This window comes from Haemaphysalis longicornis, unplaced genomic scaffold, assembly GCF_048455015.1.
Source record: "Haemaphysalis longicornis isolate Haplotype H1 unplaced genomic scaffold, Haemaphysalis longicornis Haplotype H1 scaffold_1, whole genome shotgun sequence".
Lineage (NCBI taxonomy): Eukaryota > Metazoa > Arthropoda > Arachnida > Ixodida > Ixodidae > Haemaphysalis > Haemaphysalis longicornis.
This window is the reverse complement of record NW_027526203.1, coordinates 295,439,070-295,465,477: the sequence shown is the minus strand read 5'-3', so window position 1 is coordinate 295,465,477 and position 26,408 is coordinate 295,439,070. Positions and strand designations below refer to the sequence as shown.

The 26,408-nt window shown below is 48.2% G+C and overlaps 1 protein-coding gene across 2 annotated transcripts in view; it reads right to left on the bottom strand.

The window, feature by feature from the left end:
• Positions 1-3,532: 3,532 nt before the first annotated feature.
• The window catches only part of LOC144148386 (uncharacterized), a 105,329-nt gene continuing 82,453 nt past the window's right edge, over positions 3,533-26,408 (bottom strand). For both annotated transcript variants that reach the window (XM_077679929.1, XM_077679937.1), the window contains 5 exons: positions 22,999-23,175; positions 22,686-22,821; positions 16,421-16,488; positions 10,726-11,163; positions 3,533-4,904 (listed from right to left, as the gene is read on the bottom strand). In XM_077679929.1, the coding sequence (XP_077536055.1) occupies positions 3,921-4,904; positions 10,726-11,163; positions 16,421-16,488; positions 22,686-22,821; positions 22,999-23,175 (1,803 nt within the window). In that variant the 3' untranslated portion in view covers positions 3,533-3,920. The remainder of the gene's footprint in view (positions 4,905-10,725; positions 11,164-16,420; positions 16,489-22,685; positions 22,822-22,998; positions 23,176-26,408) is intronic.

The window sequence follows — 26,408 nt, the reverse complement described above, 5'->3', positions numbered from 1 at the left end:
CCAGGGACTTTTCAACCTTTGAAGTCATTATAAAGAGAAATATATGTTTTAATCTTTTTTTTATTTGCAGTGTTTCACTGAATAAGCGATAGCAGAGCCACGCCTGTGGCGAAGACGCGCCAAAACGCGTTTTTGCGGGCGTAACATTTATTTTAGCAAAATGAAAAACCAGGCAAGACAACAAAGGGTTTTCTTGGTGGGTCAACTGCCGTAACTGACCCGGTGCCGGCCATCTGTTAAGAAGGGGTCACTTGTTTAGTAATGGAGCACTTATTTAAATAATGAGAAACTAAAAAAACTGCAATTAATTTTGATGTCAGAAAAACACCTACATTTACCAGGAACGCCTGTAGCGCGCAAAAGCCCGCTGTGTGATTTAGTTATAAGAGTTCCGGTAAGAGCACGAGTAAACGGACAGAAAAGATCGTAGGCGTGAGCTTTTTGGCACAGTTTATGTGAAAGAGCGCGAACGCTTGGTAATTTGAAAGATGACGTGGCTGAGATTCAAACCATTTATTTTCTATTTACGCCTCTGAGAAGACATGATCATAACTATAAAATTAAAGTGCAAGGCTTGTAACTTTTTGTTTACAACTTGGGCGTTCGCACATTCAAACACAGCACAGCAAATTTTGTGTAAGGGGCATATGAAAGGTCCCCCTTGCTGCTGGGCTATGTAACCGAAAAATAGACAGGGCTGCATCATAAAGACTACAACACAAATTTTAGACAGCTTTTAATGTTAGGTCCTTTATTACAACCGACTCTTTACCTAGCCTCACGATAAGTTCACGCGCTAGCGGAATCTTTTAGGATTGGCCCGTCACGTGTTTGTCCGTGTCTACAAGTCGCTATCTAGGTTGTTTAAATAGTCGGTTTATCCGTACCCTCGGTGAGGACAGATGTTATTGCGTTGTTGGAGCGCGCCCAACTGGCGTCGCCTGCATGCACCCGTCGAGGACAGGCAGTGAGCTTTTCACTATACTCTGGAATCTCGTTAAACCGTACCCGCATAATACGTACTTTCGTTTTATACGTAGTTAAACCGAATCCCCTACTCGGTTTTCTTTTAGCCTAAAGCAGTCGGATAAACCGTAGTGCCGGTTAGTACGTACTTTCTTCGAGTCCCCGTCGGGTACGGTTTAACGAGGTTTCACTGTAGTTACCACGATGGAGATCAATGCATCCCCTTTGTTGCACTCGCCCGGCACTGGGTAAGTTATTGCAACCGCCACACCAAGAGAACTCTTTGTTTTGTTACCCTGCTATTTTTTTTTTTTTTTTTGCTAAAAGAAAAGTTACGCTTGCAAAGGCACCTTTTTGTAGTTCTTCGCCACAGTCGGAGCTGTGCTAGCACCTATTCAGTGAAACATCGCAAATATAAAAAGTTAAAAACGTAGATTTGTCTTCAGAAGAACTTCAAGTTTGAAAAGACCCTGGTGAGGCCGGAGAATGAGAACAGACGCTTTTTTTATCAAAGTGCGAAACCAGAAAAGCAACGGGAGTAGCGGACCTCAAGGCGCGGAGACCCGTCTCGAAAGTGTCATTTCAGCCGCTTATAACTTCAGTACAAAAAAAAAAAAAGACGAAACACGTTTTTCGGCAGTATTGTTGACCCTCTTGAGGAGTCTCTTTCCCCCAATTTTGAGAAAAATCGAGACCGGGTTTCTTTATTTTGATTTCTAAAGTTACGTATTTTGAAGACGATAGTCTTTCTTGGGCTACCTGAACGGGAAAATTTTGGCCTGTCTGTCTGTATGTCTGTCCGTCTGTCACTCGATTCAGCCAGCCGGACAGCGCAATGATCTTATATACTCACAGCGAAATCTCAACGTCTAGCCCGGTGTTAATGTTCATGTTTGTCAACATTGTTGAACAAGAAAAAGACATTACGCAAATATAAGTCCGAAAATCAATACATGAGTTGGAAGTGTTCCTTTATTAAAAATTTACGGATGCTTGCTTTTTGCGATAGCGAATATAATACTACATCAACTGCAGAAAACGGTCGCCTGCTGCTACCCGCGCTACCTGGCGGAATTCTAAAAAATCAAACGGCAACAGCAACGAAAGGTTCCACTAAAAGTGGCTATCGAATACGTTCATTGCTGCAACAGAAAGGAAGCCGGGTAATTGCCTTGACATCGGCCTAAGGACATAATTCGAGTGTGCAAACTTTGCCAAGACTGGGAAAGAGATAAGAATCGTTGAGGAAGTTGCTATGGTATCTGGCGGGCTTAGAGCGGAAATGTTTGGTTGAGGTACCTCGTGAACACCTATTCGCGAGCTTGATGACTGCATTCTGAAAAAAATTCAGATTCAGAAATAAAATTGAAAATAGTGTTGCAGGGTTCCTTCATGGCTTTCGCCTAAAAAAAAACTGGTGCTATCCCGCATTATTACAGCCGCGAGAAACCTCCAGGAACTCCAACCGTCAACGCATTACAATAGCTTTGTTTTTACAAGCTTTAAGGAGTGTTTTATGGGAAGTGCTTGAGTGATCATACCATATTAATAGCAGGCGCGACTAAATGTTTCGGTCGCGCGTTCCCCCGATGGACTGCGGACGGACAGCCATAGATGTGAGGGGGCAACATTGACCTCGCGCGTAATCCGCGTCACGTTTACTCGCAATAGCAGCGCGAGCGAGAAACGTCCCGTCGAACAGTGCCCAAGTCAACTTGACCTTAAACGTCACCGGGATGACTCGTCTGGCGAGGAATGCACCAACTTACCTGGCCATCAGTGGCGGAGCCATCCTAAATTTTACGGCATCGTCGAACATCGTGAAGGCCTGGACAACAACAACAACAACCAAAACCCGTCCGTTCGTACGTCAGACTCCACGTGGTTACCCTTGCCTCCCTAACCGGAAACTACGCGTTCCTTGCGAATATAAGGGGTGATTCAGTGTCACTAAATAAAAGCGTAGCTTATCTAGTGGCTCTAGGACGATCCTGCTTTTCATAAGACCGTGGCGAGTCAGCCCGCTTCGCCACCGCGCTCCTTACGGGGAACAGTGGCGAATGCAGAGACAGTCGAACTATACGCCACCCTTGGGGAGAGGGAGTAAAGTAGTACTAGTCCATAGAGTGGAGCCACCATCCTTTCCTTCCTCCATCACGATTGAGGGGCAGTGTGCACTGTCTCCCATCATCGTGCTCGGTGCTGGACTGGTGATACTTCCTTCAAAAAAGAGCGGGTAGCTCCAACTTTTTTGTTCTTAATAGTTTCATGTTGTTTGCAATATATGACCCTCGACACCTCGAGCAAGCCTCGACGCGTAGAGAACATGACATGTTCGAAGCCACGCTGTGCTCATCTGTACAGGGGCAGCTCCGATCTCCCTCGGGCTAATCAGAATAGCTGGCATCTGTAGCCTCCAGAAGAACCCCCCCCTCTCTCTCTCTCTCTCTCTCTCTCTCTCTCTCTCTCTCTCTCTCTCTGGAATGGTTTCACTGTTCCAGAGCTCTGCAGCTGCTCATACTATTTCGAAACAGCGAGCATTACACAAAATAGTTTCACAACACCGTTTCACTTTCATTCTCGTTTATTGTGAGTGTAATCAGTGAGTATGAGCTAAAAAAAAGAGACTCCATTGAGGACCAAATGATGCAGCAGTACGCGGTGTGATGAGTTCTATGCAGAATCACATCATTCCACCACAGTGGTTCTGCATAAAACTTCTTTGCTCTGTATCTATAAATAAAATGTATAGACAGAATAAAACGCGCACTTCGGAGTCAATTTATAGTTTGATTAAGGCTGATATAAGGGGCGGAGAGTGCATGCGCGTAGCTGTTTGTAAGCGTCGGTGAAATTTTTGTTTAATGTGAAAGCGTGAAGGCACGGCTTATCCAACAAATAAAGCAGCGTCAACGCCGCTCGTATTAGTTGGCCTGGATTTGGAATGGCGCCGTCTAGGACTTGGTCGCGAAAAGTGGCAGCCACTTGCTTCTACTGAAAGTACGCGACCTAGCCGTCACAGGCGATGACAAAGACCTCGCTAACTCTGCAGAGGCCAGTGGATCCGGGGGACATGCAGTTTCAACAGGGACGGAAACGGGCAAAGTCTGTCGGCAGAGCTGCCCGATGGCCGAATAGTCTTTCCTTTTGGGACGTCGCAACCTGAGAGAAAGGAAGCTTTTCTCTGCTGTCTCTTGCCTACATTTTCGATCCCGCGTAGTCTGGTCTTCAATTTGAAGTGAGGTCTCTGGTTTCTGGTGCTCTCCGAGGGCGGCATCATCACTGACAGCGGCTGTATCATCGCTCGAACCATCCGGCACCGCAAGCAGAGTGGTGAATGTTTCTCTGTACGAAGCTGGCTCCCTGTCACTCTGTGACTGCAGCGACAATGGAGCATACGACGTGCGTGGAATGTAGCGAGGACTTTGACCAGTTATGCTTGATGCTGCTGTTCTCTCGACGCGGACGTTCCTCGGCTGTCTCTCTCTGCTCGGCGACATGCTCCTGGTGGACATGTGACAGTTTTGGACGTCAGTGGCGGTTGGCTTTTGGTATGTCCCCGAATCAGAAAGGCCGTGCTCGTGCGCCATCGTGAAGCGCTCCTTCTTAAACCGTCTCGATGCCTTCGCTCTATTGATGGAGTTTCTTTCTGTCGTATCACCTGCGTCCTCAAAGCCGCCAAAAGGCGGATCGTTCTCACTTTCGCTGAACGAAATGCGGTGTGTACTACGAGCAGAATGCCCTACTTTGCCTAGAAATTCGCTCGCGTCATGTAGTGCGTTGCAGCTCGTGGACGAGTCCGAACAAGATTTCTGCTGGGCGCGCTGGAGTGCCGATTCTCGCGGAAGATGACCTTGAACTTCTGTGTTACTAGAGTCTTTGAACGCACCAGTCGAATCATGAGGTTCACGGTTCCTCCTGGCCAGTGTACATGCCACCTGCAACATATAAAAAACAATTAAAAGCCCGCCAAACAATTTGACCAATCACTTTGTGCGGAAGTGAAACGGCACTACTTTTTTTTTTTCGCAGTCATGTATACGGACCGTGCACGCCACTGGCGTGTGCAGGCAAAGGGGTTGGCGATTGATGAACGAGGCAACTTCGTTCCTCCATTGATCACAGTTATGTTCCGTACGGGGCATTTCCATTTTTTCGGGGAATATTCGGCAGTCATTTTTGCCAAAAGGGAATAAGGGAATCTTTAATAAATGGAGGAAATTTTAGGAGTCATGGAGTAAACCAGAAAAATAATATCAGTAAACCGGAGCTTACACCATTACTTCCTCAACACTTCGCCGGATTTATGTTCAAATATCCGCAGTCGTGTTCCCGCAAGCCACAAGCATCCAAGACCGCTTCCAATCCAGTTCATAAAACAGGAGGGAGCATAGAGGAAAGCATACTGCGCGAGAAAGAGCTAGTGAATTGTGAAGCAGCGGCGGCTGAAGGACTGAAGCTTTTTCGCATGTATTCCTGTGCAATATGAAAAAAAGTACTTCGGGTGCGCCTTAGTTCGCGTCCTGTCAACAAGAGAAGGCGTCAAAAGTGCCGGCGCAGAGCTAAAATTACCTCACTTACCCAACAATGTCTTGTTCTTTTACATGCGGGTATTTTTAGCTTAAAGCTTTAGCATGCAAATTAAGCATGCTGTTTGGTACGAAACCTCAAACGCATAGTCAAATGCTGCTGCTGAGGCCATATAGTGGAAGCACGATCCTTTCCTTCCTCCATCACGATTGAGAGAGAGAGAGAGAGAGAGAGGAGAGAGAGAGAGAGAGAGAGAGAGAGAGAGAGAGAGAGAGAGAGAGAGAGAGAGAGAGAGAGAGAGAGAGAGAGAGAGAGAGAGAGAGAGAGAGAGAGAGACTTTTGCTGAGCCCATTGCCGGTGACGCTCGCAGGCGTCAGACGGGGTGGAACCCTATTCACAAGCTCCATACGAGTCCAATAGCTCCTGGCCCCTGGACGCGAGCTCTTGCTGCGTCGACAGATCAGGGCTGGACATCAAGATCTCCCATCGCTCGGGTAGGGGGAAAGGGAGGGGGAGGGAAGGTAGGGGAGCTGTGTACCCTCCGCCAGTATGTGCGGCAGGGTGCCTTCAGTGCCTTCAGTCTTTTTGCAGAACAGGCAGATGGGGTCGTGTTCTGGCGGGAACATCTTGTGCAATAAAGCTGGGTGCGCCAGTGACCCCGCTTGTGCGCGGCACACGATCGTTTGTTGTTTGCGTTCGAGTTGCTGGTGCGGCACAGGAAGCCTGCACCTGGTGCTCCCGTACAACCGGGTAATCTCGCGGTAGCTAGTAATTGCGTGTGGTAGCTCCGACTCGTCCTCGGCCCGGTCTGCTAGTTCGCGGGCGTAGTAGTCGGCGAGGGCGTTGCCTTCCACTGTCGTGTGTGCCGGAACCCACACGAGATCTACGTCTCGTCCCGGTGGGCTGCGCTTTGCGATAATTGCTAGGGCCGCGTGGGAGACGATCCCCTTGCGGTAGTTGCCGTAAGCCGTCTTGGAGTCTGTGACGATCGTCTGCACGTCTCCGTGCGTGAGGGCGAGAGGGATGGCCACCTATTCTGCTTGGCTGGCGTCTGTCGTCCGTACCGACGCGCTGGTCACCAGCTTGTCGATGGTCGTGACAGCGGCCACTGCTTTGCTGCTGTGCTGGGGAAGTGAGGCGTCCACGTAGAGGACCCGGGGGTCTGCTGCCAGCTGTCGGACGAGTGCCTGTGCCCGCGCGGCACGCCTCTCGTCGTTCCTGCCTGCCTGCATGTTGCGCGGCAGGGGCTTGGTCTTCAGCGCTTCCCTCCACGGTGGCGGTAGAGGGTGCTTGAGTGTCTGTGGTTCGATGGGCCAACCAATCTTCCGGATGACTGTTCGGCCGTGATCAGTTTGGCTCAGCCGCACTCTCTGGTTAGACCGATGCGCCTCTATAAGCTCGTCTACCGTATTGTGTACCCCCATGTCCAGCAGCTTCTATGTAGACGAGTACTGGGGCAGGGCCATAGCCGTCTTGGTGGCTTTCCTTACATCATGTCTAGCGTGTTCCTGTTCGGCTTCGTTAGCTGGAGATACGGGGCCGAGTAGGTGATGCGAGACACGATGAACGCTCTGACGAGGCGGAAGGCGTCGTCTTCTTTACGTCCTCTGTTCCGGTTCGCAACGCGTCGGATCATTCCGGTGACCTGTTCGGAGGCCGTCTTGATCTTAGCAATGCCCGCTGCCGCCTTGCCGTCTCGTTGTAACAAGAGACCGAGGATGCGCAGCTGCTGCGTGGGCTTGATGTCTACGCCGTCGATGGTAACGACTACGTTCGGCTCGGGATCGTTCTTGCGTCTTCTGGGCTGCACGATGAGGAGCTCCGACTTCTGGGGTGCGCAGCACAACCAGCAGGTCGTGGCGTATTCGTGGACCGTCGTTGCCGCCCTCTGCAGGACCTCCTCCGTCCAGGCTTCGGATCTCGCGCGACTCGTCCACACCGTGATGTCGTCGGCGTAGAACGCGTGGTCCACGCCGTCGATCTGTTTGAGTAGATTTGGCAGCGGGAGGAGGGCCAGGTTGAATAGCAGGGGCGACAGGACGGAACCTTGTGGGGGGCCGCAGTCTCCCAGTTCTATCGGGTCCGGCTTCTCTCCTCCAATCTGTATGACTGCCATGCGCTTGTTCAGGAAATCCTTGACGTAGCCGAACGTGCGTTGTCCACATTTTGTATTTTCGAGGTTACTGAGAACGCTCGCGTGAGACACGTTGCCAAATGCCCCCTTCAAGTCGAGGGCCAGTATCCCGCGCGGCGAACTCCGAGTGGCTTTCTTCATCACGAGCTCATGCAGTTGCACCAGGAAGTCGTGCGTGCCGAGGTGATGCCGGAAGCCGTACATCGTTTCGGGCATTTGGTTGGTCTCTTCTAGGTATACGTTTGGAGTCTGCGGAGCACCATGCGCTCCATTACCTTCCCTACGCACGACGTGAGGAAGATGGGTCGCTTGTTCTCGATCGTGAGGGCTTTCCGGCTTGGGGATGAACCGCACTTGCGCCTCTTTCGATTTCATGGGCAGCAGCGAGGTCTCCCAGGTCCTGTTGATGTGGCCCAGGAGCCTCTTGGCCGCCCCGTCGCTCATATTGCCGATCAACTTGTAAGTGATCGTGTCTCCGCCCGGAACACTGCGTCTGTTGCTCTCATCGATGGCATTCCAGAGTTCCGCCAGCGTGAACGGCTCGTCGAGTTTGTCGTTCGCCGGGCAGTCGTACGCCTCGGGGATCTGGAACTTACCCCTATCGGTCATGAGGTAACGCGCCGTCAGGTCTGCGACGAGCTTGCGGCCGTCTCCGTCGTAGGTATTCAGAACCTTAGTGACGTTGCGATGCGTTGCGGTCTTGCTGCCCAGCGGGTCGATCAGGTGCCTCAGGAGGCCCCAGGTCTTGCGATTGAGGGGCAGTAGGTGTAGGTGTAGGGGCAGTAGGTGTAGGGAAATTTAGTTCACACTGAACCTGATTCTCTGTACGGCGTCTTCGTCCAGAAGGCTGCGTAAAGTCGATATAGGCGGCGCTGACTAACGCCCGAAACGGAACAGGAATCCTTGTAAATTTACAGATTTATTTATTTACAGATACTGCTGTCTCGATTCACGAGACATAGCAGGAGTGGGTACATCATGAAAGGAAAAGAACATACATTAAGCTGCACCACATAAACATACAAAGCATTTAAAACATATTACAAAATATGGTTAGGCAGTTCTTTCAAAAACAGTTCAATTGGTTTTTCGCGCAGGGAACCATCTAGGTTGTTCCAAATCTCAACAACGGCTGGGAAAAAAGAATGCTTAAAGCAATTTACAAATGGCTGGAAGGGAACAATGTTGAGTGGGTGAGATCGGCGCGTGGCTCGTCGTGCTGAATGACAAAAAGTAATCGGTGCTTCAATGCAACTGCGGCTGTGTACAATTGCCACGCGGTGCTCCAACCACAAAAAGACGAAAATACTTTGTTCAGAACATCTTGGTAATCTTGGTAAAGATCTCATGTGCAGCTTTCCCGCTCATGGCAGTCCTTTCAACAGTGATTACTCTGCAATTTTTTAGCGAAATGAAAATGTTATTTTGCACAGCTAATATTTGAGGTGAATACTTGCTTTGTGCACAGTTTCAAGTCACGCACGTTGCGCGACTGGGTTCCTGAGCCATGGGAACTATCCCATAGAAATGCATGGGGAGTTAGATTTGACAGCGAATTACACAAAAAATATTCAGAAACCTGAAATGTTCTTTTAGCGTTTTAATCTTCACGTTGACTTCTAGCTTTATGCCAAATATCATTTTCCTAAAGTGGTTTTTCTAGGTTCCCGAGAGGTTGTAATTTTGAGCGAGAAAGCTGGGTATGATCAGCTGCGAAAAGGAAATTCAGGGAAATTTTCAGGGGATTCTTGAGAAACCTTCGGGGGAAAAAAGGCTAAAATTAGGGAATTTATGAACTTGGAAATGGGAATTTTTCTCTACAGTACGGAACATCACTGATCAATCATCACTCAACCTCGTTCGTCGATCGCCATTCAAGCACCAAGTAACGACTACCAATAATCATTTTTTTGTGTTCCAAGCTACGCACCAAGATTTTGTGGCTGCGAAGCGTCTCCATTTCGCAATACCCCTGAAGGAAACAAAACAAAACAAAAGCAACCTAGTGGTCATCTAAACTACGCCCATGGCATCCCGAAGTTTTTGCGTTTAATTTTTAATTGATTTCTTGCTCAGGCTTTTAAAGCGAAGCTTCGTGTGCATAGGTGAAAGGAAAATCCGGTGGCCCCGACGATGTATACAGAAAACCAGGTTGAAGAGGAGTTAGAAGTATGCGGAGGGAGAGATTGGCTGGGTTTATAGATGACCGTAGCTGCAATCTCTCATCTACTGACACTGGTAAGTGGCAACGGCGTATCGGAAAGAGCGAAACACACCGGCAAACACCGGTCGCATGTTACAGCTTCCCTGATTAGCCATCTGTAAGCTGTGCATAGACGCATGGGTTGTATTGTTTTTATTTTATTTTTTACTTGTTTATTCTCTCATGTTTTCCCTGGCGATTTTATTGGCGCCACTCCCCCCCCCCCCCCTCCTCTCCAACGCGCAACAAAAATCACCAAAGTGACGTTTTAGATATCATCCACTTGAGTAGTTCAGGCCACACTAAATAATCGTAAAAAAAGTTTGCTAAGCTGTAAATATCTGTCAACTGTACACGCGTGAAACAACTGTAAAATATGATGTAACACTGGTGTAAAAATGACGTAAAACTGACAATGATAATCATGACACTAGATGTGATCGGCCTCACATTTGTTTCATCTGACGCACGCATGTCGCAGGCGTGCGTCAGATAATCGTAAATAATCGTAAAAAAGTTTGCTAAGCTGTAAAAATCTGTCAACTGTACATGCGTGAAACAACTGTAAAACATGATGTAACACTGGTGTAAAAATGACGTAAAACTGGCAATGATAATCATGACACTAGATGTGATCGGCCTCACATTTGTTTCATCTGACGCACGCATGTCGCAGGCGAGCGCTGCTGCCTTTTCACAAGTGAAGAGGAAACAGGGCTACACGGTCATTCACGAACGGGAGCTACTGGCGTCGCATCACTGGTGCTATTCATACAAGCACTTCGAGTGGCTCCCGCTTTCCACCTGTGACGCCTGCTGCTTAAAATACGCCATTGAGCAGGCGCCTGTCGGATCATTTCAAAAAAGCAGATGCGGTGAGTGTCACTGATACCTCTAGGCTAGAGGCTGATGAGGGGTCGTTGAACACGTCGTCCTCGTAGTCGCCGTAGCAGCTCGCGCGTCGGCCCAGCTCGTGATCTCGCTCAAAGCGGCGCCAGTCGTGCGATTCGGCCAGGCGCCTGATTGCTCCGCCACCGCCATGCAGGGCCATCCGCGTGAAGGAGTCGTCCTCCAGGCAGGAGCTGTCCGACGAGGTGGACAGCGTGTCCCGAGCACGTGACCAGCCGCTACGTGGCAGTCGCAGTCCCAGGGCCATGTGCTCGCTGTCGTTAATGCTCGAGCTCTCGCTGCCGTCGTGTCCCGAGGCCAGGGCCTCAGGAGCCGACCGGCGCGATGGGCTCTCCGATGACGACGCCAGCGAGTGGCGCGGGTTCTCTCGGAAGCCGTTTGGGCGGCTCGAGTCGGCTGCGTCCGACGCAGAGGCCGCCGCCTGCAAGGACATACGCCAGTGTTTAGCTGATATGTCTGAGACAGTCCTGTCGTTCGCGGTTTGCTGCAGTTACGAAAGAGCGGCAGAAATTACCATCCCCAGCTTTCTCGCTCAAAATTCCGACCTCTCAGGAACCTAGCAAAACCACTCCAGAAAAGTGATATTTGGTATATAGCAAGAAGTCATTGTGGAGATGATAACTCAAATAACTTTACAGGATTGTGAATATATTTTGTGTAATTTGCTGTCAAATCTTACTCCCCATGCATTTGTATGGGATTGTTTCCATGGCTCTGGAGCTTAGTCGCGCAACGTGCTAGACTTGAAACTGAGCACAAAGCAAGATTTCACCCCCAATATTAGCTGTGTGAAAATATTTTACATTTCTCTAAATAACTACAGAGTAGTAACTGTCGAAAGGACTGCCATTAACGGGAAAGCTGCACATGGTTCAGCTGTTGTGCTTTTAATAAGTGTGCTTATATATTAAATACTGTCAGGCGACCAGTTGCACGCGCTTCACCAGTTGCACGCGCTGTGATTTAATTAGGCTGTTTTAACTTTCAGAAGGGACAGAGGTGCGGCCAGTGTCCTGTTTTCCTTGTCAGACAGCTAAAAAATGGTGGTGAGATATTTCAAGTTTTAATGGCATTTTTATTGCTTAGCAGTCACGATTGACCGATTGTGGGGGTTTAACACGCCGACGCTACACAGGCCATGAGGCGCGCCGTAGTGGAGGGCTCCGGGTTAATTTTGACCACCTGGGGATCTTTAATGTGCGCCGAAATCGAGAACACACGGGCGTTTTCGCTTTTCGTCTCCATCAGGTAGCAGTCATGGCAAGCGAAACTGTAGCTTTTTCGCGAAACCTCGTTGCTTGCACCACAACAATAGCGCCCCATGCTGGCTATCCTTACCTCAAACGTATACCTTAAGCATGTATTTTCGCGAAGTTATCGGCCCGTAAAGTAATCTGCTTAAGGTATCTCCCGTCCTACCTTAAACGGACACTAAAGTGATTTGTAAACATTGTGGGATTACTTGCGCGAACTGAAGTCTGGAGAGGCCATGTTTCGACCAATCTGGAGGCGTTTACGTGACTTATTTAGTAGAAAAATCACTTCAAAAGTGTTGTCCTCCTCTCTGCATCCTCCTTGCCGATTTACTATGACGTTTCGTATGCCGCTTACTCGAAGCAGGCTTGGCTGCGCTACTGCGCGGCTCGCCGACCCTCCGACAGAGTCAGTCGGCCGGCCGCCAGCGGAGCCATGGCAAGATTTGTGTCCGGAAGAATATGGCTTTAGTTTGTTAGTTTGTAGACTGTATAACGCTTAGTATAAAGTCTGTGAAGTTAGTGTAGTTCCACACAAGCGCACATGCGACGCTTCGCTCGCTTAGCTTCGCTGGAGCTGTAAGCTTAGAAAATGTAAGACCAATTAAAGGCTGGAGAAAACTCAGCGAAGTTAATATAGGTAATAAGGAAATAAAATAAACCGCAACTTTTACTGCAAAGCGTAAAACCAAGGTACGGGGAGCAATTTTTCCGCAGAATGAACTGGCACAGCGGTCAGCAGCCCGACCACACATTTGCGATCGCTTCTCTTGCCTAAGGAACGTAGCCGCTATTGATAAGATATTTGTGGAAATTCGGGGGACGTTTACTGCACAAGCGTTATTTACAGCGAAGCTGTTGAGAAAATCGTTTGTGTATGGTGTCCGCAGTTAAAAGTACCAAGAAAACGCCGAGTGCTTGTGCGCGCGTGCCTCGAGAGCACGTTCGTCAAGCCAAGTATACCCACTTAGGGAGATCAGCCAAAATTGGGCACAAAAAAAAAACAAAAAAACACTAGCGTTCGCAATATCATGGCAGCACTTTCTCGGAACGAGAAAGACACGTCATAGCGTACTCGTGAGCGCGTGCCTCGCGCCAAAAGAAAATAAACAAGCGCACGTTCGTCAAGCCAAGCATACCCACTTAGGGAGATTGAAGGTTGCGTACAGCTTCGCTACCTTCAGGTTTTACGCGTTAGTGTGAGCTTCCTGCATTCTTTCAAGAAATACTCATCTAGGATGCTAGTAGTTACGAAACTAAAAAAAAAAAAAACCAGCCTAACGACATATGCTCCATGTTTCCTCCCCGCCGCATGTGTGCTTTGACGCTAGGTATGACACTAGTGCTGAAATTCTTCAAGATTGTTGAGTGAGCATGGTCCTGTGGACATTGGATGTGAAAAATGGCGTAGCGTTCAGTATTTTCAGCGAACCTGTGGAGCTCGCCTGGTCAGAATCTATATCACTGCTAATCAGTTTGCTGATGTTTGCAATTGGTTTTTTTTTCAGTGGTCACTGCATGGTCTCTGCTTCTATCGGGCCATTAAAAAAAAAAACGCTTGCACCAGTTTCAGTGGGAATAATGGAAACTTAGTTCTAGCCTCCTTTCAGATGAAAATGCGTTTCAATGACGCAGCACAAAGCGAAGAGAAAAGCGACGAAGGGCAACGCGACGCGCACACGGCCGCCGTTTCGTGCGTCATTCGGCTCCTCCTCCAGAGGGAGGACACACGGAAGCGCTGCGTAAATTCCAGGGATACTGGGCCACCCGCACGACTTCTGAACCGAGGAAAACATGAATTTGTACCTCAGTACCGCGTCATTTCAAAATGACGGCCGTCGTTTTAGAGTACTCGGCCCCAGAAGATATCCCTAAAGCATTGTCAAAAACACCAAAAACACTGGTTAAAAAACAAAAATGTTGTGCAGCAGTATTTAAGCGAAGCGTTAAATACAATGCTGCGCGTGCGTGCGTGCCTACGTAAGAAACTCTTGATGACACCGCTTTGAACGCTATTGGGTGACGACGGCAAAACTGGTGGTCGCGGATATCCAAACACGATTTTCCAGCAGGCCCCTAACATGTCTCAGAGCAAGCGCAATCTTTTAAGATAAGACAGATGGTTAAGAAGTGCACGTTTGTCTGATTGTTGGTTCATCTAGGCGAAGTGCGTCGTAGAGTTCGAGCTCTGGATTGATTCAGGCCACTGGGTGCTCACAACGCCCTTCAAGTTTACCCTTGCGCGGCGCTCAGACAACTGCGCGTGTTCCGAAGTTGACCGAGCTATGGCGGCAGTATGGCCGCATTTGACGAGAGCCGGCACTCGCTCTCTGTGCTCAGCCTGCGTTTCTCAAGCACCAGCTTCCACGTGCACGCAACCGGACTCAGGGGGTTTGGAAGAGTGATAAATATGTCGTTAAAAGGACGACCCAAATTTCGCGTCTGTTTACTACTTCAACAATTTTGACAAGAAATGAAATAACAGTAAAGTGCGCCGCTAAAAAGTATGTTGCTATTTGCCAAACTAAACCAACCAACATAAGGTACGTATCTAGAAGTCGTCTTATTTAAATCTACTTTTGAAGCTAAATGATCCTTTGGTAAAAAGAGAGACCCCCCAAACCCGCGGCCTTACCGCGACACACATTGCATGCCATGAGCACGATTGTTTAAGGTCTTTGTGACCTTGGTGTTGTGATGAGCGTGGATTGACATTTCCTAATCAAATTCCGAAATGAGATACACACATTTACACGGGTTGCCCCACTGCCAAGGACACTTACCCTCAAGAAGGAGTTTGGGCGAAATGAGCTTGAGCAAAATGGGCTACTACAGCTTCCCCACCACCTTTTCACGAGAATGAAGGCGTGTTTACTTAGCCGTTATGTCTCAGTATATTGGGAAGTGCAACAATGGGCTTCATTCTCTAAAGCAACGGTCATCGTTTTGGAGCGACGCGCTACTGGCATGCATGCAATTGCATGTATTCCTCGGTTCGGGAGTCACGCGGAGGGGCGTGAAACGGAGAAAATTGCACGGAGTGTCCCCGGGTGATTACCTGCACTGTAGCCCAAAGCGATGCGGTAAACGACGGGGGTCAGTACGCGTGGTCTTTTGCCATTCGGGTTTCGACACTTACCAAAGGCTGCCATATGGCATAAGTTAAGTGTGCTTTTTGAATACAGATGGCTTTGCGAGACAGGTGGTTTGGCTGCGCCTACCCGGAATATCGTGGGAAAGCACCACACTTGCCTACTTATAAAGCTTTGCACAAAAAACAAGCGGGGGTATGAGTTTATCAGTGGGTATGTGCAGCACTTTGCTCGACTAGCAGCAGCAACTGTGGGTATGCGCCAGAGTTTAGGCCTAACGCTGCGCTTTGAGTTCTTGCGTTGTCCAATCATACGGGCGCATGTGCTTATCTGTTGGTACGTAATGCTTTGCTAGCATATAACCGTAGCAACTGTCGGGTATTCGCTGCAGCTTAGGACACTACGCTTTGAGGCTTTATGCGGCGTTAACCGGCACCCGCAGGTTGAAGCACATTGACTACCCGGATACTGGTTGACGACCTTGCACCTCAACGGGTGACGCTAGGCCTAACGCTTTACGTTTAGGCCTAAAGTTAGATAACCTCGAAGTTGATCCTTACGACGTACGTGCTAAGCAACATTACACTCATTTTAGGTCGAGCTGGGTACGTTACCGGTATACGGCGTGAGACCTCAAAGCGTGACGTTAAGCCGTCGGGCTGTCGCATCCTTGCGTCGCCCCTCCGTCTGCAGTGCATCAACCCTTCCGCAAGATAATTCTAAACCGGAAAATATGGGAGGCTTCACGGAGGGGTCTTCACAAATAAGTTTTCACAAATAAGCCTTGAAAAACTAGGTTTCAGTAAGTAACCGAGTTCACGCGAAACTGGACGAGGAAAGTTAAAAAATATATCCACGTGGTTAGCGACCTTATTTACCTCTTGTGAATTCATGGGAAATATACTTTTTCAAGGCTGCAAAATCACATTAATGCCTGTAACATGGTCGCGTGTTAGAACTCTTTCGGAAGGTTAATCCTCTCCGCCCCTCGCTTCGTGGAAAGAGGGTAGCAATATGAAGGATTCAGTTACCCAGAAAATATTGCAATTCACCCTGCTAATTAACTACAAATCGCGTCTGTACGCCAGCGCCTGCAATTGTCTGTTCTTACTTTCAGTGTACTGTAATAAGGGAACGTTTGAAGATCACGGGGAGTAAATGAGAAGGCCCCATAAGGAATTGGGCCTTCATTTTCCCGGCTCCCTTGACACAGTAGATTAACATGAACAAAAAATTTCCAAACAATACATAGCCCATAAAATCAAGCGCGCTGCTTCGTGCGCGCTACGTCCAAATGACATAGGCACTGTTAAAGTAGAATGAAATAGTATACCTGATGAGTGGAAGAGTCCTGGTGAGCCGCCCCTTCTGTTTGTGTGTCGCCAAGAGGGTGACCGACTCCTGCAATGATAGCGTGACATTCGTCAGACGATGAGCTGCAATAAAGCCCAGCCAAGCGCTTCGTATAAGCCAACTTATGAGGCAGGCGCCTTCACATGAGGAACTACTGCCTTCGTATACAGCATTTTTTTTTCGGTTTCCTCTGCGTAAATAAATTTTTGCGTTGATCGCATGTGTTATTATAACATACATCGGGAATATAACCCGATGCGATCTTTCAACAACCATGCCGACAGGACAGCTCGGCCTGCTCTTAACGAAGCCATTTCCACATGCATTTGGCTTTTAAGATCAGACGCTTCAACAGCCCGTTGGGCATTTACCCGTGAGTTTGATTTAGCTTCATGAAACTCACAGGATGATACAAGGGCACGCCTTAGTGCCGCCAATTCCTCTCCCCAATGGGCTTCTCCCATCAGGTCTGCCACGGTAGGAAGTAACCAACCTGTGTCGCCTATACGGCTGAGACTAGCACTTACAAGCGTGCGCTCTTAGAGTAGACAGCGCCTTTATAGGTATCCGACCACATAGACGAGGATGTTGTGAACGTTCTGTCCTGCTGGCCCTGGTTAACTTTCTGGAGGCACAGCTGTTTCTTGGGGGTGGACAACCGCCAGTTCAACAAAACGAGAAACCCTGAATGTTTAATTGCCGCTGTGACGGTGTAGGATGGTGCTCTCTGCTTTATAAAATACACTGGCCTGTGCAACCGTCTTTCATTTACCTGCGCATACCACAGGTCGGTCTTACAGGAGTGGATGCATAAATAAGCATGAGCATTTTAACTACACTCAAGGGGAAATAAGAAGACACGTAAAGGCCCAAATACCCACACAATACGTACTTGTTAGTTTACACAGATACTCTATTTAAGAAAAGTCGATAACCTGTACAGCTCACAAATGAGGCTAAATGTAGAATTCACAGCATTGGCCGCCAATATATTCAAATAAAAATGACCATCGGGTGCAGAAAACTTATGCATGTTTAACCAACGAGTACGGTGAAATATTTTGGCAGTGGCACTCAAGACTACTTACGGTTGGAAATGCGAATACATTAGAATCGCAGGTGACTGAAATGTCTTCGAGTAATGTTTGCCTGTACAAGGAGTTATCCGGGTTGCGACAGAGGTTTCGCTGGCGGATTCCCCGTGTTTCAGGGCGAGCACTTCGCAAGTGGTACGTCCAGCGCTGTGGCCGTTACAGCTCCGAAACCAACCCTAGAGGATCAATCCCGCTTAACCAGAGTTGTTATCGACGAGAGCAGGAGCCGAATAGAGTTCTCTCGCTCAGCGGGCGCGCCTGTACAGGCCGGCCGCTGCCGCCGCCGCAAACTCTCTGTTTCTGTACGTTGTTCTGCGCATGCCCATGGGTGTCTCGTAGCAATAGAGGCTCGCGCGAGTGCTTCTTTTCTTATAAGGCCGGTGCATACCCGCGTTCGCAGCCGATGAGAATTTAGGCGCCGTTTCGCTGCTACAGACAACGCCTACGCCGGCTGTAGTATGTGGTATGCGGCAGCATGCCGCGCCGTCATTGTCCGGCGTTGCCTGTATCAGACAGATTGATTTTAATCAGCTTCGACCTCGTCTCGTGACTTGCAGAGGACATCTACGCTGAGGTATTAAGACGTGAGACATCATAGCGCTACTTCGTCGTCGAAGCAGAGTTTAGGAATGGCGCTAATGCATTCACTACCTATGCTTTCGAAGGTCGCCTGAGAGAACAAGACTACCAGCAACGGTTTTATAGGCATCCTGCACCGTACAGAGATCACTGAGAGCACTCCATTTTTCAGATTAACTCTGCCTGCGTATGCGTGAGGGCTTCGTTAAACGGGCGGCAATTTCTTCACCAATTGTTACCCAGTGCCTCTCGTGCTGGGCAACATTTTTGGAGGGGCAGCATTCAAGTTTCACTTCATAGAACAAGCGGAAAAGAAAAATAATTTTGAAGAGTACATCGGTGCCTGCTTTTTTTCTTTTTACTTATTTACAACCTGCTTGACTGCTACAATATCCGCCGCTCACGTCTTGTAATCATCTTTGCACATATGTAGCTTAAAAATGAAATTCACTCGTGGTTAGTATTGACATTTTTTAAAACAAATTACATTTAGCTTGTCTGCTCAAGTGACTCTAGCAGTGTTGATTTTCACATATTTGTTATGAATTGTTTGTTGACAGTAAATTTTCAGCTCCCCGCTCTCAGCACTTTGTAGGTTTTTATGGGCGTAAACATGGTGCCGTAAAGTGGTTGTTACTCGTGCTCTCATACACGCATCTTAAAACAAATTATCCGTTGTTCGTCCCCTAAGCCGGCTACATAACCGTGCCGAGTTTAATTTTGTTCATTCCATAGGTGCCTAGCAGTCATGGTTTTAAGACAAGCGGGGTGACGAGCCGCTTCCGCAGCTGCTTCAGCGTCCGCACGGCCTTCGGGAAAACAGCCAATTGCGCCGGACGATAATTTTCGAAAGCAAATGGCACTTTCGTTGTACCCTAAAATAAAACTGTTGTTTCATTTCGTTTATTAAATTAAACGTTAGGTAGATCTCAATTTGAAAACTATTCTGATTTTCTACGTCACACCCATTGTCGCGTCTCGACTGCAACGGTGCTGAGGTATCTCAGTGGCGAGCCTGCAATGTCACCTTAGCGTGCTCCTTCTCTCATGAAAACATTTGGCCACCACACCCTTTGTACTCTCTTAATCAGGGTGTTCTGTTGCAGCAAAGACTCATTGATGTCGCACATTTAGAACAAACACATAAAAAAATTGACGAAGCTTGTACGAAGTCGCGCAAGGCTTGAACCGCAGCGAAGCTGGAGGATTTCTTTCTATATAAGCACTGAAGAACACACCACCACGCATTGCATTAGGTTTGAAATTGTTTATTTACATGTCCCGCCGTCGCTTTTCACGGTGGTAGTAGTAGCCATCGTCGTATCCATCTATATCGTCGTCTTCCTCACGCATGACTAGCGGGCCGGGATCGTTTTGTCCGCAGGCTTTCACATTTTTCCCAAAGTGGAAAGCGTCAGCACGCGCTAGAACCGGCGGTAACCGACTTCGCGAACTGGGCGTCTGTAGCGCGAGCTGTCTTATACTCACCTCTTGAGGCGCAAACGCACGTGAACTATTTTATTGGTATTTTTTGCGAGCGCCACGCGCAAGCCTGGACGACGCCGGGCGCTCCACGCGAGATGCGTGCTCACGTGCGCGGTAAACGGCGGGGTTACTACGACCTGGGGTTTTCTGATGACGCCGCGCACATTACGGCCACCTACAACAGCTCCGCTGTCAATAGCAGTTAATCTTTATTTCAGGAAGTTCTCGAGTGCATAAAATGAGAAAATGAATCTTGCTACGGAGCAATCCAGCAAACAAGGAAGCGAGTGAGGAAGCAAGCAAACCGAGCCGGCATTCCCAGCACTTAGTTTGCAGCGCCTATCCGTGATTACCCAATCCCCCGCGCGGTTATGCGCAAAAAGTAGGTAATGGCCCTAGTCAGCTAATTTTGCTCCGAACCAAAGGCCCCTCCCTTTGAGTATGCAGCTGAAGACTGGCCTATCCCGGCCAATCTCCCACATGGGTATACGGGCCGCGTGCGGAGTGAGGGTATACGGGAGTCACAATACCCCGTTCTCATGTCAGTACAAGCCAGGCACTTCCTGCATAGAGTTTCATACTAATAAATCTGTCGCCGCAGTCGCGGGCCGCCGTGGACGGTGCCATTGCCTCTAGCGACGTTCCTCGCCTACTTGGCTTAGCTAACCATATGGCTTCTTTTTTGTCTCGAAGCCAAAAGCAACAAAATTACGCCCATCTTCCCGCGAGGGAACCCTGGTGTGATGCGACGCATCGGGGGGTTCAATTGGCGTTTCCATTGGGTTGATTCTCTAAATCGGGTGAAACGTGTTGTGAACGCGTATGATGCATTCCATCACATGCGGGTGTTCTCATACGCGGGAAGATGGGCGTAATTTTACTTTTCATGAAGGGACCGTCGCTTCCATCACGTCTTCATCGGAAGAATCAAGTCAAGCACGCAGTCGTCAAGCAAAGTGACGCGAAGTCGAACGAGAGCGAGCGCTGACTGAACCGCCGCAGCGCGATACCCGCTTTATATTCACAGCGCCTCAAGGAGAGGAGACAACGGAGGAGAGTCGCGCATACGCACGCTTGCGCGACGGGAGCGGAGCGAAGCGAGCGAAGCGCGCGCACACAGCTGTTTATGATAATGAGGCGGAGTGAGAGCGTTGCGCGCACAGCTGTCGGAGAGAAGACGGGAGGAGAGTCGCGCATGCGCAGCTGGCGTGCGGACGCCGGACAACGCCGACGCAGGAGGGACATGCCTCGGAGCAAGAGATGCGTCGCATCTAAAAAAGGGTAACATTTTTTCTTGTTCATTGTGCATGAAGCTTTTACATAATCACTGACAAATTAATCTTTTTGGAGATTCACTTTTTTAATAACAAAACAAATTTGATGTACCTTCTGCAGTAATATTGTTGCTTTTTTGCAGCCAGAGCCAACTTTTCAGCCTGTTCATGAGCCATGCCAAGGACAAGTGGAACGTGCCTGCCCAGTGCATGACGTAACGCTCGCCGAAGCGCGGCTCCCCTTGACAGTGGCGCCAGATTTCCCTCTAGTATATATTAGTATGAAACTCTATGACTTCCTGTATACACCCAGCGCCATCTATTGGTTCGCTTTGAGCACTAACGCTACTCTTTTGAGTAACTGCTAAAAGAGACCGCCGTTCGGCTTCGTGAAATCACGGGTTCTGACGGTAACGACCGGGGTTCGAGCCCCGGCGGCAAAAAAATTTCTTAGATCAATTATACGCGCTGTTTTTGTAATTTGAAGGTGGTTTGGCACCTTCTAAGGTCGGTTTATGTCCTGGACGCAGCCTGTACCACGTTTAAGTTACGTGCTGCATCGCGCCGGGATGTACCGGGCTTGCAGACCGGGCCATGCAGGGCCATGCAGACAAAATACAAGTTTGTTTTATTCGAAAGTTTCGGTGTTTTATAGTGCCCCCAGCGTTTTGTTAAACAGCAAACAATGCTTTATTTACTCAGGAATTAATTAAGTTGTTAAAATGACGTAACCAGGGCAACTCTTTTCAAGCGAACGTTGGGGCCCTGGTTAATCTGCAGCGGACTGCGGAACAGTTTTTTTTTACCGTTAGTCCTCCTAGATGGCGCAACCATACTGCGCAGGGCTTCAGTCTGCCTTTGATTTGTTTCTGACCGTATTTGCACCTGGCTTGTTTTTGTTGGGGTAGGTAGTAATCGTTTCGTGAATCATGAGGTATGCTCGACAAACAGGGTCACGTAAGAAAATGTCGCCTACGCCAATCGGCCGGTGTCGGGTGAGATAACCCCAAAGCGCCAGACTGCCATGCAGCTGTAGCAAGCATAGTGCGCGCAGAACGAACAGAACGCAGTGGTACTTCTATGTTTACGTGTACGTTCGTAACTTCCATTGTTTACCCCATCATTCTTACTGCTATAAAGTGAATATGCATTGCATTTAAGTGAAAGTAGCTCGTTCTGCAAGCTTACAAGCACTGCCTAACTTGCGTTTGCTTCTGCCGGCCTCAGACAATCGCACAGCTCTGCATATTACGTCATATGCTCTAGTGCGGGAAATGAGCTGTGAGTCACATGGCCATTCCTTTTGTTCTAATTATATAGCTTATTTGAGCGTAGTTAAGTGGTGTCAGTATGATTCTAATGAGGCAATCTTTCGAATGAACCAAACTTGTGTTTGGTCTGCATGGCCCCTTCAAGGGAGGTCTATAGCCCCTGGCCCCTAAAACAGTTGCAACCTTCGTTATGACTTTCCTAACATAAAATAAACTAAACATGTTTGACCTCTAAAACTGCTCGATACTCTTTGCGAGTTTAATGCCTTTTATCGATAGTTAGTCTAGAGTGACGTCGTAAAACCTGGAGATTTTTAGGGCTCTCCAACGTAGTGAGCGGTCAGTCGTACTTTTTACCCACGCACACGCACACAAATTCTCAAGCATGACGGAAGCATAGCTTGAAGAACGAGCATACGAAGTCCCTAAGGAACCGTATTTACAGTTTCCTCTCACACCCGGTTCATCTGTGGGGCCCAGGGCCAGCGCTGTTTCGTGGCGTGCCATCCCTGCCACCATGCCTTGCAATCATTATTACTCACCGTGGGACGCGAAGAGGCGGAGCAGCTCGGATCGCAGCTTGTGCACTGTGCTCATGAGCTGCACGGACGGCCCCGGGCCTCTCTCGACCACGGGCGATGTGACGCTTGTGCGGAGTCCTCTTCTGTTCGCGTTGGCCTGCGGCATGAGGAACGACGAGCTCCTTGGAACGAGCTGTTTCACACGCTGGCTCCACGATCTGGTTCACGTCACATGCCACGTGTCGCTCTTCACAAAACGGGGTTGTGCGTGCACATCGTATACGTAAGCTCAAGTTTGATTCGCACTGAGAAAGGCCAGGCGTGCCAGCCTTACGTGTAAGTTGCGCGCTACGCCGAGCAGGCCATCGCTGGCTGAGCGCAGAGCCCGGAGCGACCTGGTGGGGTTTGCAGCACAGCGGCCAGCGGAAGACAGCTCGCTCATCAGCAGCTCTCGGCGGAGCTGGCACACTTGGCTCGAGCGATCCGCGACGGCGGCCTCGAGGAGCTGCGCCTGCGCATCGAAGCACGTGCACCAGTCGTCCGCCAGTGAAGCCCGCAGCATGGAAAGACTGGGACGCAACAGGGGCACATTGAGCGCCGTTGAAAATAGGAGCCCGTTTTGCTCTTCAAAGTGCCCGGCCCTACCTTCTGTTACTTGCTCTCCTTCCTCAGACATTTTCAACTTCGCTGACCTTTCTATCCTGTCGGAGAGTAAGGCTGTCGAGTTACTAGCAAAAAAGAACGTCAAAGCAGAGTAAGTCGCCGCAAAGCTAATAAAAGGGAGTTGGAATCACATTGCATGAGATTACAACAGCATTAATAAAATGGCGCACGCTACAAATAGCCACACGTGGTGGGAAAGTTGGTAAGGCATGCGTATGGAAAACAAAACAAATGCAGGAAGCTTTTAAAGGGTTATGCCAACAGATTCAAGCGACATAACAATGAAGAAAATCCTCGGCTCAAGTTCCCCGAAATTACTTAACAAGAGCTAGACGCGACGTTGGTGTTCTCACCAGTATTACGTGTTTTCAGAATGGTTCAGTAATTTCGGCTTTAGTTTTCTAGCAGCAGGAGGAGGAGGAGGAGAAGCCATTTATTTAAAAACTGGGTCTAGGGGAGAGGGGTGGCGGAGGATGCGATATTCTCCGTGACCTGGGCGGCCCGGTTGGTTAGGAATTATTCAGTACAGCCCCAGAGCCGTGGTGTGCCGGGAGCCCTGCATACTATCTTCTAAATTTCTGACATAGGAGATAATTATTCTGATAAATTATATTATCTCAGATATTTCTGTCCACGTAAGACTGCATGATGACGACTGCGTACTCTACGAGAAAGTTCGCTCTGTTGAGGATCAAAAAAGCCTAAATAATGACCTTGGATAAAGTGGTTGCCTGGCATGAGTGATGGAAAATACCGATTACCTTCGACAAAACAGCACACGTGAAAATCACTAAAGGAAAAAAAAAAAAACTTTTGTTTAGCCATTTCTGCAAACAACCTACTCCTTTCTTGAGTAACACTCCAAAAATACCTAAGACTTCGAGATCTTCAACCAGCTTTTCAGGGTCAGATGTAGCCGCTGCTGAACCTCCCGTCAAATGAGCTGAAGTTGTTTACGGTTTCGATATTTCAAGGTGTATGGGGTTTCAGTCACGAAATGGTAGCCAACATATCTTGGAATTCGCTGTATTCATCTGGAATCCGTTCTACAGAGGACAAGAAATTGGAACGACTGCAAAGAATAAAGAAAGAAAGAAAGAAAGAAAGAAAGAAAGAAAGAAAGAAAGAAAGAAAGAAAGAAAGAAAGAAAGAAAGAAAGAAAGAAAGATTGATTTAAAATTCGTTTGGTAGAAGCTCTCTTACTACGCTCCTTTCTCCCTTTTTATATCGTACAGACGAAACATTTTATATTACAGATACTTTTTCTTATTCGTCACTTTACCCCACAAGGCAGAGGCAATATACCTAGCGGTAACTTCGTTTTAAACGCGCACAGTTTTACGCCTGCTGTTCATTTAGAGCAACCTGAATAACAATGATATATATAACGTAGAGTTCAATGTAATGCTTTCAGACCTACTTGACATACTTTTGTTGTGCGGTATTTTAAAGCGCAGCTTTATATGCTAGCGTGCCGTGCATTTTCCATGCTCCTGTGCGCAAGAGCGCCTTGAGGCAAAGCCAACTTTATCGCAAATGCTCAGCAGAAAGCGGCTGTAACTCCTGTTTTATGCAAAATTTCCCAAAACAATTCTATGAACATTTGCCACTAAAACGACTACACTATTACGCTGGTGAAGGCAGGGAGTCTTTTTCGCTCTTACACACTGTATAATTGCGCCGAGTTTCATTTATTTGTCGTAATTAGTTCTCAGTGAAGTTGTAAACGTCACAGAATTCCCATCGGCTGAAACACATGGGCATCTAAGGAAGGTGCATGGTTCCAGAAAACAGCTGTAACTTTTGTTTTATTAAAACTTTCCCAACAAAAAACATATACCAATTCGCCGCTACGACTACGCTAACACTAAGCACAGTTTTGCTTACTTGTCATGAGTTGCATTTGAAATGATCGCTTGTAAAAGGACAAGGGAGGTGAAAATGTTTTTTATAATATTAGCGGCTTCGAAAGTACATTAGAACTTGTCGGGATTGCTGGTAATTCATTACAGAAGATTACGGCGCGGTACAGGCGAGGACGAGAGAAGAGCGAAGCGCCACGAGCGCTGGCTTTTAAAGACTTCCATCGGGAGAAATACATCGAGCGATGTGGCTGAAGCTCAGGGCTCATGGCGTTTCGCTCTTCTTTCGTCCTCGTCTGTACCACGCCGTAAACTTTTCTTGTGAAGCAACATAGTGATGCTTTTGGATTACATTATAATTGCGTCGTTAGCTATATCCGAAGCGGTGGCTTAGTGATTATAGCGGCTTCGCCGGTGAACACACCACCTCCAGTCGGTTCCGGACGTTTTTTTGTTGTTGTTTATTTGATGAAAGTAAAATTCGCATACTCTCATTTGTCCGTGATTATCATGTACGTTAAACAAATCTGTAACAATCTACTATGACCCGTCTCAGTGCTCGTGTCGCGCGCCTAGAACACAGCGTGTTAACGCCAAATCTAGTTTGCAATACTTCGCGATTTACTTGGTAGCACAGCGGGAGTTCAAGGAATACAGCCATAGGTCGGCGTACTCACTCGTGAGTAAACTTATTTGTACACATTTGTGCTCAAACTCGCGAGTGAGTACGATGATGAGTGAGTACACATCCAGATTTAAAAAGTGAGTACGATGACGAGTGAGTATAGACTTGAGTGCCGTACTCGTGAGTACAGTACTCTTGAGTACAATACTCATGAGTATAAGTATTCATGAGTACTCATGAGTATTGTATGAGTATGAGTACTTATGAGTACAGTAGTCATGAGTACTCATGTGTATTGTACTTACGAGTAATTATTCGCGAGTATAGCACTCACGAGTGCATGCACGCATGAGTGCAAACAAGTTTGATCATGAATTCGAGGCGGGACGCACGTGTAGAGTCGCATCAGTTTAGTGGTGCCGCTGCGCTGATCAACTCTCAGGGATCATAAAATTAGACAAGGAAAACTGCGGCTTTCTCCTCTCCCTGTTAGGTGGTGTTTTTCGCCAGTCGCCTGCTTCAGTGTTGAAAGGTGAAAAAGAAAAAAATAAGGCGTGATGGCCGGGCGGTAAACGCGACTGCGGGAGCTCTGAA